This window comes from Podarcis pityusensis, assembly GCF_964106645.2.
Source record: "Podarcis pityusensis genome assembly, chromosome: 12".
Taxonomy (NCBI): Eukaryota; Metazoa; Chordata; class Lepidosauria; order Squamata; family Lacertidae; genus Podarcis; species Podarcis pityusensis.
In genome coordinates, this window is record NC_138037.1 from 39,432,251 (window position 1) to 39,448,428 (window position 16,178).

At 39.4% G+C, this 16,178-nt stretch overlaps 1 protein-coding gene and 1 long non-coding RNA gene across 31 annotated transcripts in view; one reads left to right on the forward strand and one right to left on the reverse strand.

Moving 5' to 3' along the window:
- LOC308459559 overlaps positions 1-16,178 on the forward strand; it is a 70,130-nt gene that overhangs the window by 9,233 nt on the left and 44,719 nt on the right. For 2 of the 3 annotated variants that reach the window (XR_013978142.1, XR_013978143.1), the window contains exons 2-4: positions 7,218-7,293; positions 9,185-9,274; positions 11,818-11,956. This is a non-coding gene — a long non-coding RNA (uncharacterized lncRNA). Of the gene's footprint in view, positions 1-7,217; positions 7,294-9,184; positions 9,275-11,817; positions 11,957-16,178 lie in introns of those variants that run through there. The other variant, XR_013978141.1, reaches the window with a different exon arrangement.
- The window catches only part of SATB1 (SATB homeobox 1), a 117,363-nt gene continuing 111,674 nt past the window's right edge, over positions 10,490-16,178 (reverse strand). For 10 of the 28 annotated variants that reach the window (XM_080974696.1, XM_080974703.1, XM_080974708.1 and 7 more), the window contains 3 exons: positions 15,564-15,767; positions 14,814-14,909; positions 10,490-12,229 (listed from right to left, as the gene is read on the reverse strand). In XM_080974696.1, coding sequence (XP_080830822.1) covers positions 11,717-12,229; positions 14,814-14,909; positions 15,564-15,767 — 813 coding nt within the window. In that variant the 3' untranslated portion in view covers positions 10,490-11,716. The remainder of the gene's footprint in view (positions 12,230-14,813; positions 14,910-15,563; positions 15,768-16,178) is intronic. The other 18 variants (XM_080974687.1, XM_080974700.1, XM_080974686.1 and 15 more) reach the window with 12 other exon arrangements.

Here is a 16,178-nt window from a genome sequence, read left to right on the forward strand (position 1 = left end):
GCCAAGTGCCTTTTGTTGACTCTCCTCCTACCTCAATGGACCCTGATGCTCACCAATGCTCACCTGGTGGCTGCAGTGGCAGCATCAGCAATGCTCTAAATCAGTTCAGCATGTCTAGGAGCTGAAATTTAATTTTTTCCACAATCCTGCCATGCGTTGTGGTGAAATTAAATGGCAGCCTCCCCCCCCCCCATCAGTAAAATGTTGAGTCTCAAACCCAAATACTTTTAGAAAGGGAGTGGACAGGCATCAGTGCTGGGCAGTGGCCTTAGGATGCCAAGGGCAGGTGCCAGGCCTGGTGCTCATGGAGCACCTAGCTCCAGTATGTCACTCTGGAAACTTTTTGTTGAAGACTGAGTATCAGTTCTCAATAAATACAATTAGCCTAGTGAATGGTGGCTGCCCACCTTATTCGGCAAATGAAACCTCGTGCTGCCCAAGGTATGCAGGAGACCCCTGTATCATTTACTTCATGGGTAGAAAAGCAAGTTGTAATTTTTACTAGACTAGTAGGGTTCTTCCACATTGCTTGTTCCACTTGCAAACTCCCCAGGCCTTTCCACAAGACACTTTACTAGCTTGAATTGTCAGCCTAGTCCAGAAATTGCCCCAGCTTTTCCCTTCTATACTGCAGCCCCATTTCGCATGCCTGTTTTCACCTCTTGCACTTCCACCATCTGAGGCAGGCCCATCACTCTGCCTTATGGGCAGGCTCTGAACCACCTATCCTGCCTGTTCCTTCTCCCGCACATTGGAACTACTTAGCACCTTGATGTAGCCTGATGAAGAGTTCTGGGCAACTCAAAAGCTTGCATACCCTTTAGTTGGCTTAATAAAGATAATGTCCTAAACGTATTTTTGAATAATGATTAAGGCATCAAAGGTAAAAGTAAAGGGATCCCTGACCATTAGGTCCAGTCGTGGCCGACCTCTGGGGTTGCGGCGCTATACTTGCTTTATATTAGCTGAGGGAGCCGGCATACAGCTTCCGGGTCATGTGGCCAGCATGACTAAGCCACTTCTGGCAAACCAGAGCAGCGCACGTAAACACCATTTAGCTTCCCGCCAGAGCGGTACCTATTTATCTACTTGCACTTTGACTTGCTTTCGAACTGCTAGGTTGGCAGGAGCAGGGACCGAGCAACAGGAGCTCACCCCATCACGGGGATTTGAACCGCTGACCTTCTGATCGGCAAGTCCTAGGCTCTGTGGTTTGACCCACAGCGTCACCCGCATCCCAATTAAGGCATTACGCGTTGCTAATCAATTGTGTTTATAGTTAGAGCACCAGATGTGTTTTGTGGAAGGATAACATGTTTCGCCACATGGGCCTATACAGTGGTACCTCAGGTTACATACGCTTCGGGTTACATACGCTTCAGGTTACAGACTCTGCCAACCCAGATATAGTGCTTCAGGTTAAGAACTTTGCTTCAGGATGAGAACAGAAATTGTGCTCCGGCGGCGCGGTAGCAGCAGGAGGCCCCATTAGCTAAAGTGGTGCTTCAGGTTAAGAACAGTTTCAGGTTTAGTACAGACCTCCGGAACGAATTAAGTACTTAACCCGAGGTACCACTGTACAGGGTATGATTTGATAGCAGCTGAGGCTACCACCTTCCTGAAGCCAAGCAGGTCTAGATTTGGTCAGTGCCTCTACAAGAGATGGCCTGGGAGCCACATGTAACTGTGTCATTACATATGCTAAAGCTATTTTTGGTCATCTTCATACTATCCCTTGCTTTTTCCTGTAGGACTAATTGCAGTCGTTAACAGCTGTCAACAGGATTACCATACCCATTGAGTCAATCACCCATCTCCTACTACCCTTCTGAGAAAAACCCCACCCCACCCTCCCACTATATATAAGGGTCTGGTGACTTCTGTTTCAGTGTATCTGAAGAAGTGTGCATGCACACGAAAGGTTATACCCAGAACAAACTTAGTTGGTCTAAGGTGCAACTGGACAATTTTTAAAATTATTTTGAGTTCAGTGTTATGAAGCATAGGAGATATATAAATGTAAGTAAATAAATAGACACATTTCTGTTATTCAAATGGCAGCAGGCTATAGCATGACTAATCCTTTCATTAAAGTTGGTGTCATTTTCTTTACAAGCTTTTAAGAAAGGATTTGCAACTTCTTAGAATATGTGTAGAAGTCTCTCCCCCCCCCCCCCCCCCCCGGTAAGATACAAATAATTCCTAGAAAAAGCACAAATAATTTTCCCAATATTTGGCATTGGCTTTAATATGCAGGGTGAGGGACCTCAAGTATATGCTTAAAATAGAATGTGAAAAAATATTTGTTTTTCAGTATGAGCTTTATTTCTCAGGTAGACTGCAAGAGATTCTAATTTAAGGACTGATACCATGTGTATTCAAATAACAGGCACTTGGTGTTCTAAAGGACATATGGAATGCATTATTATTATTGGGGAGGAAAGAGACGGTGCTGGGTGATTACCTGATGCAGGCTGAAGAAAGGTTGGCTGCAAACAGTAGTCTGTAATCAAATTGTGGTATTTCTTTAACTGGTGTTTTAATGTGATCAGCTGCCGCCTACCTAGACAGACTACTCCATTAATTTCAGTAGAGACATCAGATCTAGATATGCCCAGTTTAAGCATCTGCAAGGTTGCTGCCTCCAAAGCAGGGTGAGTGGGCTTTGCTCAAGATCTTCTTAAGAAATTCTTAGCTGAAAATGCAAAGAAACCGAGTGACATTTCTCTTCATTAAAAGGGGTGAAGAGACTGCCTGTGGGCATAAGAGTGAAAAGCAGGTGGTGTCTTCTGTCCATTGCTGTTACTGCAGATATTTGAAGAAGTATATTTCCATTTAAACAGTGTATTCTGAAGAGGTGTAGATAGATGAAATACTGAGGCTGCCGATCAAGTATTGCATGTCCAGAAGGAATGACAGAGTACCAAACTTGGGCCTGGGATCATGTTCAAGACAACACTTGAGCATGTTAGAAGTTTTATCTACACCATTCACCCTTGCTTTTTCTCTGCCTCAAATGCCCACCTGCAAAATAGTGTTCATACTGGTTGATTATGTGGCCCCACATCTGTGGCATTTGCTTCCCATCCCTACAAATTTTTAAGTGGACCTTGAAGACACCTCTTGCACCTGCTGCTTAATGCCACTGTTAAGTGAGCTGCTGATATGTTGCTGTTACTGTGCTAGTTGGGGCTGCTGTTTTCCTGTGCTGGCTAGTTTCACTGGTTTTTCTTAAGGGGGGAAGAGCTAATGTGGAATCCTATACACACTTATCTGTGACTAAGTCTCATTGAATTCAATGGAATTTACTTCTTAGCATGCGTGTACTGGATTGTGCTGTTAAAATTTTAAACTCTGTTTTGTATATGATATGTTTGCAGCATTGTGGAGAGATTCTTAAAAAAAACCACCAGTATAAATATGTTAAATAAAATAAGATAAAGGTTGGAAATAAGTAATAGGGAACACTGAAGGCCACATTCCCTTGTGGGTAACCTTCTGGGGGCCGAATGCCAGCAATAGGCAGGGCGATAGGCAGGAGGAGGAGGAGGAGGAGGAGGAGCAAGGGATGTATTATCTTTGTATCATGGGTTATATGTTCCAACCACACAGAGGTTTCTTCTACACACCCATCCCCACACCACTCATTTCAGACAAGCCAGAGTTCAAGAACATATGCCAGCCAGGCAAGCACTCAAGGAGAGCACAGAGCAGGGCCTGGGAGAGTAAGGGAGAAGAATGTGGCCTAGAGGGTGCATGGCCTGGAGAGAGTTCCATGGGATGGATACAGAAGTCTGGATGGCTGCATTTGGTTCTGAAGTTCCCCGCCCTTGTTGTAAATGATGCTTAGGCTACAATCATATACTGCCTTCATTGGGAGTAAGCTCCTTTGCACTAAATGGGACTTCCTTCTGAGTACACATGTATAGGATTGCCCTGGAAATGGTTTATAGCAATTTCCTCATATATTAAGGTTAATTGGTTTTGAGAGTAGGGCAGGACAAGAAGTGATAGGCTAGTTTAAGTATTTTATTTATTATTATTAATCTACTACTAACCCAGGTTCTGGCAACGGGATTAAATTTAATGGCAGCCTTTTCATTTCAAGAAACCAGACATTTACTGGACTTTTCAAAATTAGTGGGAAAGATGGGGGGGGGGAGAGGAGAAACTTTTTCAAACAGGAAGGAAAAGCTTGTTGACAGAAAATGGTTAAACATTTGATTAGTTCTGATGTTTCACCAGTGGGAAAACACCCAGGGTGACAAAAAGGCATAAGATCTTGCTCATTTTCACCAGAGACAATGTGCCCTCTGAGGGCTAGTAGTTAAGGAATACACCAACGGAGAGTCAAGGAAAGCGTCCTCATCAATATAAAAATTCTCACTTCTCAGGCTTATTTCTTCAAGCAGGGTCAATCTTTTCTAATGCAAGGCACGATTAATGTGTTCACATGAAGTTTCTCTTAAATGCTATAGGAAAAGGGCCTACCACTTTTGAGTCATGCAGCAGCTGAATCTTGCATTACATTTTAAAGATTCACAGACACATTGTGGCAGAGACCAACAAAATCTGTAAGATGCCAAAAGACTTCTTTTTGAAGACCCAGGAAATCATAACAAATTAACGAGCACCTTGACGCCTTCCCTTCTTTGTCAGCTCTCCCAATTTAAAAATGAAAAACTCAAACTAAGGCAAAGCTGGATCTACTGGAAAAGTTAGGTCTATCTGATATCACTGTGAAATAATAATATAGACTGCATTTGTATGCCCATTTGCCTGGGAGTAAGCCACATTGAAAACAATGGGAGTTGGTTCTTCTTAACTTGGTATGTGATTGCAGCATAATTTACTAAACTTGATGCAGTATTTCCCCTACCCTTTTTAGAACATTCACTATTATTCTTCATTGAACAGTACATCTGGATTTTCCTGGACATTTCAGTGATTCCCGCCTGGACGCTGTTCCTGATGGCCGAATCCTGGGTATGTCTAGGAAATTCCAGATGTATGGCAATGGCAGCTTACTGTACCTCTTCGGTAAGCAATGGTTGTGGCCTGACACTGTGCTTCCCTTGCTGCTTGAATGCAACGCGCCATTTTGAATGCAGCACGCCCCCTTCAGCTGCCATGGAGGCTCATAGGTTCCCGCCAAACCCGCTGATTCAAACGAGCCTATCCATGGCAGCCTTAGGGGGGCATGGCTTGATGAACAGACCTGAGGGAGGCAGGCTTCACTCAGGTTTGCTCAGCAACTATAATTCCCGGCCAACTCTACCCTCCTCATCCAGTCTGGGAAATTCTGGACATATGGCAACACTAACAGTACACTTTAGAGAGGAGAGGGCGGAAGCAAGGTATGGGAATAGAAGTAGAGAAAGTGGGGGACTGGGAAATAGGATCATGGGGGAAATGGTTCTGGGGTTAGAAGCTGGCAAGAAAGTTCTGGTTGACAACCATAAGCTTATCTCAGGCTCTTAAAAAGTCGTAAGTAGAGGTGGGGAATAAATTAGATTCAGTTTGCATTAGAAGGCCTAATTTGCACCTTCCGAAACCATACGTGAACTGAAACACAACTCTTTGAAATTTACACTTCTCTGAACTCTGCTATACAGTCCTCCAGCATATTGAGTAGTGTGTATAAAAAATTTTACCTTGGTAAAAATAACATACAAACATGCATTGTTTTATGAAGAATTTCTTTGCAATTTCCCAGATATACATAATTTTTCACATTAAAAATTATATAATAGGAAACATTTGCACTAAAATGTAGATGAATTCCCATGACTTTTTAAGAAATCATAAACTGATGTGAAGAACTGGATTTAAGGGTGGAAAAATAAGAAATAAACTGAGATTGTCCTCTTCATTCATCCATCCTTACTCAAAAGACTCACTCTGCATAATATGCAACATGGATTTCTGAAAGGAAGCTTAGCCTTTTCTGACTCCAACTGAAGATGCTTAACGAAAAAAGTTATATATTTATAAGCTCTTTCCTATGAAACTGATGGAGTGACATGCTTCTTTTCAGGATATTAGACAAAGGTGAAACAATGATCTAGCATTAATAAACACCATACATTTTTGTTGATAGGAAGCCAAATTTGGGGGGTATCTGAAGGCAAGGTCAAACACCGTTTCAAACAGTATGTAGGTTCTACAGTTTAACCTGTTGCACCCCTGTGAAATAACCAAGGATATCACTGTACATATGGGAAAAGGCATGAGAGACTGCAATTTGAGCCTTTAACTTCAAGCGGTTGGGACTTAGTACAGTGGTACCTCGGGTTAAGTACTTAATTCATTCCAGAAGTCCGTTCTTAACCTGAAACTATCCTTAACCTGAAGCACCACTTTAGCTAATGGGGCCTCCTGCTCCTGCTGCGCTGCCGGAGCACGATTTCTGTTCTCATCCTGAAGCAAAGTTCTTAACCTGAAGCACTATTTCTGGGTTAGCGGAGTCTGTAACTTGAAGCGTATGTAACCTGAAACGTCTGCAACCCGAGGTTCCACTGTATAGTCACGTGATGCTGGGGAAAGTGCAATGTGTATATGGCTAATACAGGTCAATGCAAAATAAAACTCTGTGTGTAACTAAGTAATGGATTTGGGATGGAAGACTGATAGGGGCAATGGAAGTCAAATGATCTTTGTTGAGACCCAAAATATATTTTGCAGAGGGTATTTTTGACTGGAGAACCAAGCAACCAATCAAACTGCAAGGTTATCCTATACTACTCATTCACCATTCTAACAATATAGATTCCCCTACAGACTGTCACTTTTTGCAGGAGGGATTCAATTGCATACTAACAACTTTGGGTTTATGCAGTCAAAGCAGATTAAAGTGCTCTGGTGCAACAAAGTCACATTTAAAAACTGGACATTTTGTAGTAAGGAAAAATGGCACGAAAATGCGCTAGAAAGTGTGGTATAGCAATTGGTGGCTGGATAACTGTTTAATGGATAACCTCCATGCAAACAAATCAGGATGCATCCTGGATCTAACAACACTCTGCTACTTTGCATAGCTGATGTAATCCATGCTCTTGCATCAACTTTATCTGCATTGGCTGGGTAATATTTTCAAATGTTTACAAACAAAAAACCAAAACAAAAGCTTTTTATTGCATAAGTTATAAACAGCATGAACTCGTGTTTTCCCTGCTATCTTCTGTCACAGCTACACTAAATTCTGGTTTTCTCAACAGTGCTCTGTAGGCAGTAAGTCTTCAGCAGAGAAGTAAAAAGAAGATTAGAAATGAAACCTGGAAGTCCAGACAACTGGTGCGTCCCTCTTAACTTTTTCATCTCTATGACTAGTACTTCCTTAATTTCAGTCATTGGCTAAGTACACTAAGAGGCAGGAAGGGGATTCTCAAAATGTAACTAGGAGGAATAGTTCCTGCATATTTTTGCTTCATATCTTGAGTTATACAAAGGCTAGAGACTTGCTCTTTTTGAAATATGAAAGCTAGGGATCTAGGCCAGCTGTTGGTGCTAATAGGCGCTGGGTGGCAATGATTACAATCTGGACAAAATTTGGCAATATGGCAACCAACACTAAATTAAAGCAACATTTACAAGCAGTTTTGGTACATTGCGGGGGGGGGGGGGAATCTGTTCCAAAGGAAAAAAGCCAAAAATTCCACTGGGAATTTTCAAGCTTTTGGGTACACTTAAAAGTAGCTACTTGGATCCCAGCCATACAATGCAGCTCATAAAATCTTTCAAACAATTGTTCTGAAATCACTCATTGCAGAAAGCCAAAAATTAAGGCGCTCTTGTCTTATGTCAAAATCAATAAGATTATCATCAAACGAATCTTATCATTCACAACTGGAACTGTGAGTATCTGCTATGTCATTACTATGTTAATTATTTAGAAACAGAATCAAATCAGAATAATACAAGATACATCCATAGTTCTCACCCTTCAAGGCCATTAGGACAGAATGTGACTTTCTGTCATTTCTCCACTTTAATGCTGTCAAACACTAGCCAGAGTGTTATGCAAAATTTTGAACTCATGATAATATGCTGAAGCTGTAAGCTAACCTTCACATGTAAAAACTAGGATTGCTTCAGTATTGATGCTATAGTATCTAGTCGCATATGTGAGAAAAGAAAGTGTGAGCCTAGTGGCACCTCAAAGACTACCCTGTTCTATTTTTAAAGAATCAGCTTTAGCAGGATGCAGAACAAATTAATGATATGCAAGAACTGGAAGTTTGCAGTGTGGAAATGAGCTACTGCATCTACTGATACTTTATCCTCTCAATAGGGATGGAGAGAAATTTGAATCAGTTTGCAATTAAAGCTGAATCTATCAAAATTCTCACTTTTCGAAATGAGAACCCAAACACAGCCATAATTAAAATTTGCATTTATCCGTTATCCACCCAAACAATGTTTACTGAAATACATATAATGGAGGAAGATTTGCATAAAAATGAACACTTACGATAGTATTGGGAGAAATTGCTTGAAAAAATGTGTACATCCGTTGAAACTGTATACAAACATTCACACTAAAATGCTGAAGAAATTCACACTAAAATGCTGAAGATTTAATAAGCTGTTAGGGGCTCCAGCAGGCAGATTTACCCCTTTCCCCAACGTTCTGTTTTTAACTGACACTCAACATTTACCCACTCCACATATTGTCTATTTGATCTCCCCACTTTGTGTTGTTTATACAGATTTCTATATTTCAGCATATCTAAGGAGTACAACTAAGTAGAAAATACTCAATTTAGGGTGGGGAGTCCCATTTTGCTTTCAAGATGATAGGTACTCAACCACCTGATATTGCTATTGCATAATAGTGTTTAGTGTGAAACACTACTGCATGACCATTTCTGTACTCCAGTGTCTTGGAAAAACAAGCATAAGTGCTCAAGTGATGCAAATACGTGTTTGAAGCTGAATGAATTGGTGCTAGCTTTTTATATTTACATATGAGAAAGCCTTTTATGACACTTGTTTTCCCACTCATATCTGCCTAAGTTGCTGCTAACCTCTGTTCAGGCTCTGGCTTTTGAAACAGTAGTCATACCCAAAGGAGTTTATTTAATACAGAACATCATCACTTCCAAGAACACCAATAGTTTTTCCCAAGCAGAAAATATTGATTCACTGACAAGTAAAGAGCACTTGTTTATTATTTCCCTTCAAGGGCTATTTGAAGCTTGAGTCCACTTAGTCTCGTGCCACCCGCAGTCCAATGTTTTACCTTCCAGAGGCCTTCTTACTTCATGGACTGAAAGTAAGTATTACCTGCTCTCCCATCATTGTCTAAATTAGAACTGTTAATTGCCCCCGTCTTCTTCAAACAGACACATGCAATTCAATCTAAAACATGTTAACACCCATGATACATTTTCTTTAGCATAAATCTGGCATTAGTTTCCTGGTGGACGTACCCAGTTTCCATCAGCTGTTGACCTAGCACCAGTTGGATTTATCTTAATGTACCTGCTTTAACAGCAACAATGAAAAACTAAAAGGAAGCAAAACAACCTGCAGGGAAGAAAAACAATTATTGGCAAGCAGAAATTGAAGAATTTTCAAATGCACATTGGGTATTGCATTGCACATCTTGAATTGTCAGACATATTCCTTTCAAAAGAAAAAAATGGTAGTGCTAACAAGATGGCAGACACTAGCAAAATATAAACCAGTTTTCAATGGAAGTAGAATTTTTCTTCTGTTATTTGCAAAACACATGATGAAAACGTTTTCCTAAAATACACTTTCTTGAAGAATTATTCTAGGCATAATGCTTGTAATAATTTAAATCCTTTTAGCATGATTACTTTAAATTTCTATTTAAACATTTAATGGAACTCTCAGGCTCCTCAATAAGCTTTTATTTTGGAGAAACATACCAATATTCTTTAGCTTTCTCTTTTGTCTCCCTTACTTCAGCTCTTACAAGCCTCAACATGTAGTCCATATGAAATCAAAACCCTATAATTATTACTTCTATATCACCAGCTTATTAATGTTCATTAAAAATAATCTTGCCTAGTAAGGGATTGTACGTCTTTCCTATTTACTTTGTGACTATTAATGGTTTTTTAAAAAAACAAAGCAAAACATGTGTATACATTAGTATAAGGAACAGTGTTATCATAAATTCAAATACTGTAAAACAAAACCAGCTGCATCCATTATAAGTGCATTACTGCCAGGAACTGTAAATATGTTTTTGCCTGATAGCCTTTTGACTCAATAATATCCTGCTATCTCTGTTGGGCAGGCAACTTTTAAAACCAAGACGAGACAGGTTATGATTTTCACAGGAAAACTGGGTTTCCTTTAGAAGTATCTGTTTGTCAGAATCATAGTTTTAGGTCATTGAAAATAAGAAATAAGGAGGCAAATTGAAGAAACCTCTCTCAAAGTGATGGATAAAAGTACCAACATAGGTTTTAGGATGCTACTTCAACACACATATAAAAGCAAACAAACCCTGTCGTATCATACCATACAAACAATTTTAATTGTGTAGTTACAGTCAATAACCACTCCTAGTCAGAACATTTCTGCTTAAAGAAAATTGTGATACACTTATAAAAACAGCCAGCTGTAACAAAATAACTGGTGTTTTCATAGCAATAAACTCATAAAAAAGAAATACACCTTTATACAGAAAATTTATACAGCTGTAGCTTTAAAATTGATTGTAAACCAAAGGAAGACACATTGCAAACATCAATTATTTTCACATTAATTGCATAAGTTTCTAAGGTGATCTATTAGTTTTATTTACCTAAGCTTATTTGCATGATAGTAAAAATTGCATACAACAATAAGAGTGAAGCTTATAGTATGAATTGCTTGGATAACATAGAGCACTTTTTATAGGCAACTGTGTAAAGCACATTTTCTCTATTTAAAACTTTTAAGACACTTTGTTTTACTGCCCATCAAAATACATTTATAAATAGAAAAAAAAATCAGTATGATAACAAGAGAAGCAATATTACATTTAACGGAAACTTCTAAAAATTAATTACAACATGATGCTGTAGGATCTACAAATAAATAATGGGGATAAAACAGTGTTTCACATTTTGTTTTCAAAAAATCATGTAACAATGAGAATGAGAATGAAAAAGATACAGTGACCTCTTATTTCTGAAAAGAAAACAAATCTGAGTTACGGCAGTGCCATATAATACAAGGCATTTGTTGGCATATGTTAACTTTAAACTGCATCCCACAGTCTATAGTTCTTTTGTAACATACAATAGAGCAAGAGTAACAAACTCTTCTTCTTTTTCTTCTATTATTTAAATAAATGTGAGCTTTCAAAGATCAAGTGTGGAGTGTTAACAGTAATAATTGGAAAATAAACCAAAACCAAAACAATAAATCACAAAAGTAATGCTTGTCTGAAAGCTCTAGAATAATAATAATAATAATAATAAAAAACAACCCACAGATATCATGCTTATTGGATACATCTTGGTGTACCCAGTGAACACAAATTAATATGAAACAATCCTCAATGCTTCATCTGTAGCTCTGAAGCAAATTGTAAAATATCTAGTGCAGTCTGCATTATCCTTTTTCAACTTTTGTGCAAGTTTTGGAAGATTCATTGGCCAAACAATGAATAGAGGTTGCTGACAGAACACAGGATGGAATTTTCATTTCATTAGTAAATAGCAGTGACACTGATGAATAAATACTTTTTCAATCAGTCTTTCAACTCATTATTAATGTCAGTGTTCCCTTCTACAGATAACTCTTCTTCTAATTTAACTGAAAAAAGTGTGTTCGTATTTTTTTCTTGTGCAGCCTCTTCCAAATCCTTAAGCAGCTCTTCTTCCTTATATTCTGCAACATCCACCTCCAAGCCTGAGTTGTCTTTCAGCTTTCCATGGTGCTTGACATAATATCGCTGGTTCTGAAAGAATTTGATGATGGTGTATTTGGGAAGATCAAGTTGAGCTGAAAGAGTCTGGATTGCTTCTTCATCTGGATATAGGCCTACATCTTGTATAAAACTCTGAAGGATGCCCAGGGCTTCCACGGAAATCTTTGTTCGTGGGCGGGTCTTCTGACGGTTTTCATCCTCAGATTCAGCTGGTGATGCTACTGTTGGCTGCCTTGGGGGTAATCTGGGGCCTGGTGGTGGTGGCTGTTGCTGCTGCTGTTGTTGCTGCTGCTGCTGCTGTTGTTGCTGCTGCTGCTGCTGCTGTTGCTGCTGCTGGTAGACAAAGAAAACCACACTGACTTTTTTGTTCAATACAAGAAATAAGAAATACTGGTTTCTTTAAAAACATTTAAAGTAATTGTGTTTACCCATACTGAGCCGGGGCAGGAATAACACTACCTGATGACTGCCCCATGGGTTTCCATATTTCCCCTACATCTCATTCTTTCTCCCTCACTTTCCCATACAGATTCTCCAACTCTTGCCTTTTAACTATGGTTAGCACTACATGTATACATTTGATGCTAACCATAGCTAGCCAAAGGTTTGGCAAATCCAGTTCCAACTTTTGTTTCCTGCAAACCGTGGTTAATTTAAGATCAGTTCACAAGTAATGCTAGCCGCTTGTGGCACAAATCCTTATGGAAAAATGATATATAAATTGAATGTCAATAACAGTCACGGTGGGCTCAGTTCACCAATCCAGCTGGGAGTGTGTGTGATGAAACATATCATGGAGGAATGGCACAAGTCCTTCCCCTTCATAGTTTCCAATTTGAACCGGACTCTATGTCTGAGTAGCTGATTGTATGAAGGTCTGGATTGTGTGATTAACTCCTCTTTGAAAAGTCGGTGAGGAGTCTGCGAATCTGGCCTCTGGGCTGTGTTGTTGCAGGAAAGTTCATGCCTTTTCTCAAACATATTTTTGTACTGCCAACTAATGTGTGCAGTTGGACAGCATTAGCTATGAAAAGGGAAGGAAGGGGAATACTTGCAGAAGAGGTAGGAAGCAGCTGCTGCTGCTGCTGCTACATGCAAGAGATCATATCAGATATCTTGTTTCCATGCATTACGTGGGTCATGGGTTACTGCTGGGTACGTCAAATAATCATAAACTGAATTTTAATATATAAGCAGCATACTTTTGGAAATGTACGTAAGATAAAAAAAATGGGGGGAAGACATATGGTATAGCCAAATGTTAACTACTCTGAACAGTATTATCATAAAACACATCTTCAGAAAGGAGAATTAAAGCCACGTGGTGTACAATATTAGAATAACTGCCATCTATATCCTTTTTTCCCACTATCTCCATTTAGAAGTTGCATATAAACATCTTCACTTAAACTAATAGCAAATTCAATTCTCCCAGTTCTCATTTTTATTTAGCCAAAATAGAATCAACCAAGAAAGAGGAGGGAGAGATCAGCATTTTTGGGAGAAGCCTGAATTTTGTAGAATTACAAAAATTGTAGGGAGGGAAGGCAATCACGCCTCCATAAACTGCCCAATGATGACTGAGGAATGGCATGGTATGACTGGTTGCCTGGATCACTGAACAACTTTACACGCTATAGTGTAAAGTTTTACTGGAAGTCCTGCTTTTACTTACCTAGCCCTCAATAGTGTTTTTGAATTATTACTTAGGTACTGCTAATGGCAAAGTGAAAAGGTTCAGAATTTTTTTAAGGAGATACTATGACGAGAGCATCTAAGTTTTCAAAAAATCCAATGACTAGATTGCTGTTAATTCCAAAAACTAAATAAAGCCAGAATTACATGAGATAAGCTTGAAATCCTAAGCATCAAATGAAACATCAGTTGAACTTAAACATGTGTAAAGAAGGCTGTGAAACCTGTGCAAATATAAAGGCAGGAACATGTTTTGTGCATGAGGATGTCATTCTATACCAGCATACTTGGGTGCAGTGAGGTTATGTAAGCAATTTCCAGGCCTTTGAAGACATTTATTTAAATGCTGTGCCCAAATTTCACAAGGTCACAAAGATGCTGCATATGTATGTATGCACTCTTTTAAAAAGGTCACATATTTTCCATACATAGCCACAAAAGTTGGGAATATGGCACAGCTAATATTGCATGTATGGAGGGAGACTTATGTACATCTACAACTTTGTTGGCTACTGTTCACATGCAGCCCAACCTTAACTATGCTTACTTAGCCTAAATCCTGCTAATTTCCATAGGATTAGTAAGATCCATTTTACTAAGAATGCTCAGGATTGAAACTATGAGCATTTGTATAAAAGGTGAAACCATGTCCAAAACTAAGGATGTATGTGGTTGCATAAGCTTTTCCTTTCATTCTCATATTAAAATGCATTAACAAGTGATAAGTGTATGAAAACTGGCAATTTTCAAGCAAGTACAGTAATGTGTTTTTTTTAGCACAGACCTTTCTCTCCTTCGCTTTGCTAAATCAAACATTAAGTTTCTCAGCTTTCATCATTTCAAGCAGCCAATATTCCATTGTTCAGTTTGTTTTATCTTTAATAACACAGGTGTGCTTTTTTGGCTTTGTAAATAGTTCCATAGTAATAATATGAACGATTCAGAGTCTTGAGTGTAGTCAGGGGACAGGGGGCTATCTATTCTTGGAAAAGAAGGGGGAAAGTGAAAGGCTGACCCCCAGGTCTGTCTTTAGTACAAGAGACTTGTACCACCCCCGCCCTTCAAAAATTTTTACCAGGGCAGCTTATAATAAAGTTAAGCCTCGTCCATTCCCAGAGAGGCAGCATTTCCTGTTCTGTATTTATATGGAAGGAATCTGTTGGTTCAAGTCCTGAAACCCCTCCATAACTGTCCCTGACACATTAAACTCGTGCCAGCTCACCTGGGGAGCAGCACCCAGCCAAGGTCCAGTGGTCAGCAGGCCAGGTAAGAAAGCGCCTCTATGCTCTCCTTTCCCAAGGTTGGTGGGAGAGGGGCTCTGAAGGAAAAACAAACAAACATTGACTCATCCCAATTTTCAAACGGGGGGCAAGTGGGATGAAGAATTTGGGGCTGGAACTCCTCCCACGTTTTTCACTTAAATGAAACATTGTCAATTGCATCAACTGGACTTTTATTTCAACATTATGGCACCTAGTATATTTACGTCCTCCACATTTATAAATTATTGCCACAAGTAAGAGGTATGCATGCACACCAGTTTTTTTTAAGCCTCGCTATCTGCAGCTCCTGCAATTGTGGGTGCAAGAGCTACTGAAAAGAAGAAGAAAATGCCTGAAATACATGCATATTACTTTGTGAATATCCAGTTTTGGCAACTCTTGCACCTTCCCAGCTCGTTTTTAAAAAAGAAGTTTAAAAATCTGGAACTAACGTGGAGGAACTACTGATCAGGAAACCCTAGAATTAATTCTAGTGTACTATGTACACATGCTTCTGTATTGCACAAAAAGTCACGCATTCAACTAAAGGTGAACAATGGCAGATTTTAATTCTGAAATAATCTTATTCATATTAAAACTCTTCTATTTAATAGAGCAGAAATAGAAGGAATTGTTTCTTTTTCAAGATAAACTAGGTTTTGTAGTTGTTGTTGTTCTTCTTAACACTGAATAGGCAAAGGTAAACCAACCTGAATCTGCTCTGCTGGAACATGGATAATGTGGGAAGGCCTGTCGCCATGGTGATGAACTGCATTGCTTTCTTGTTCATAAATGGCATCTCTTTCAGGCTGAGGAAGACTGAGGAATCTCCGGATCATTGACAGATTCTCCCACAGGGTTCTGTTCTCAGGTGAAGGATCTTCTTTCCAGCGCAAGAGTTCACAGAGCCATCCCTTAAGATAATACCAAAATATTAGACCACTTTTAACAAGAAAGCATGACCATACAAACGCTTTCCTTGGAAGGAAACCGGATGAATGCAGGCATAGTTTACACCTTAGGAGTGGCCTTATAATCTGGTAAAAACAACAACAGTCAGTCATTTTGTTGTACAAAACTATCAAGAAAGCCAACTTTTGGAATAATAACCTAGCTTCTATTAAACAGATCCCTTGTACCCCCCCCCAAAAAAACCCCACCCCACCACACAAAGCAGCAATGCATCATATATTTCAAATATATGAGAGAGGATTCTCAGTCACTATTGTGTCTCTGGAGTTGGATTTTCCTTTATGTAAGCCCATATTCATCTGAGGACATAAAAAGAGCATTTTGGTAGCTTGCACATTAGGTGTTATTTTCAC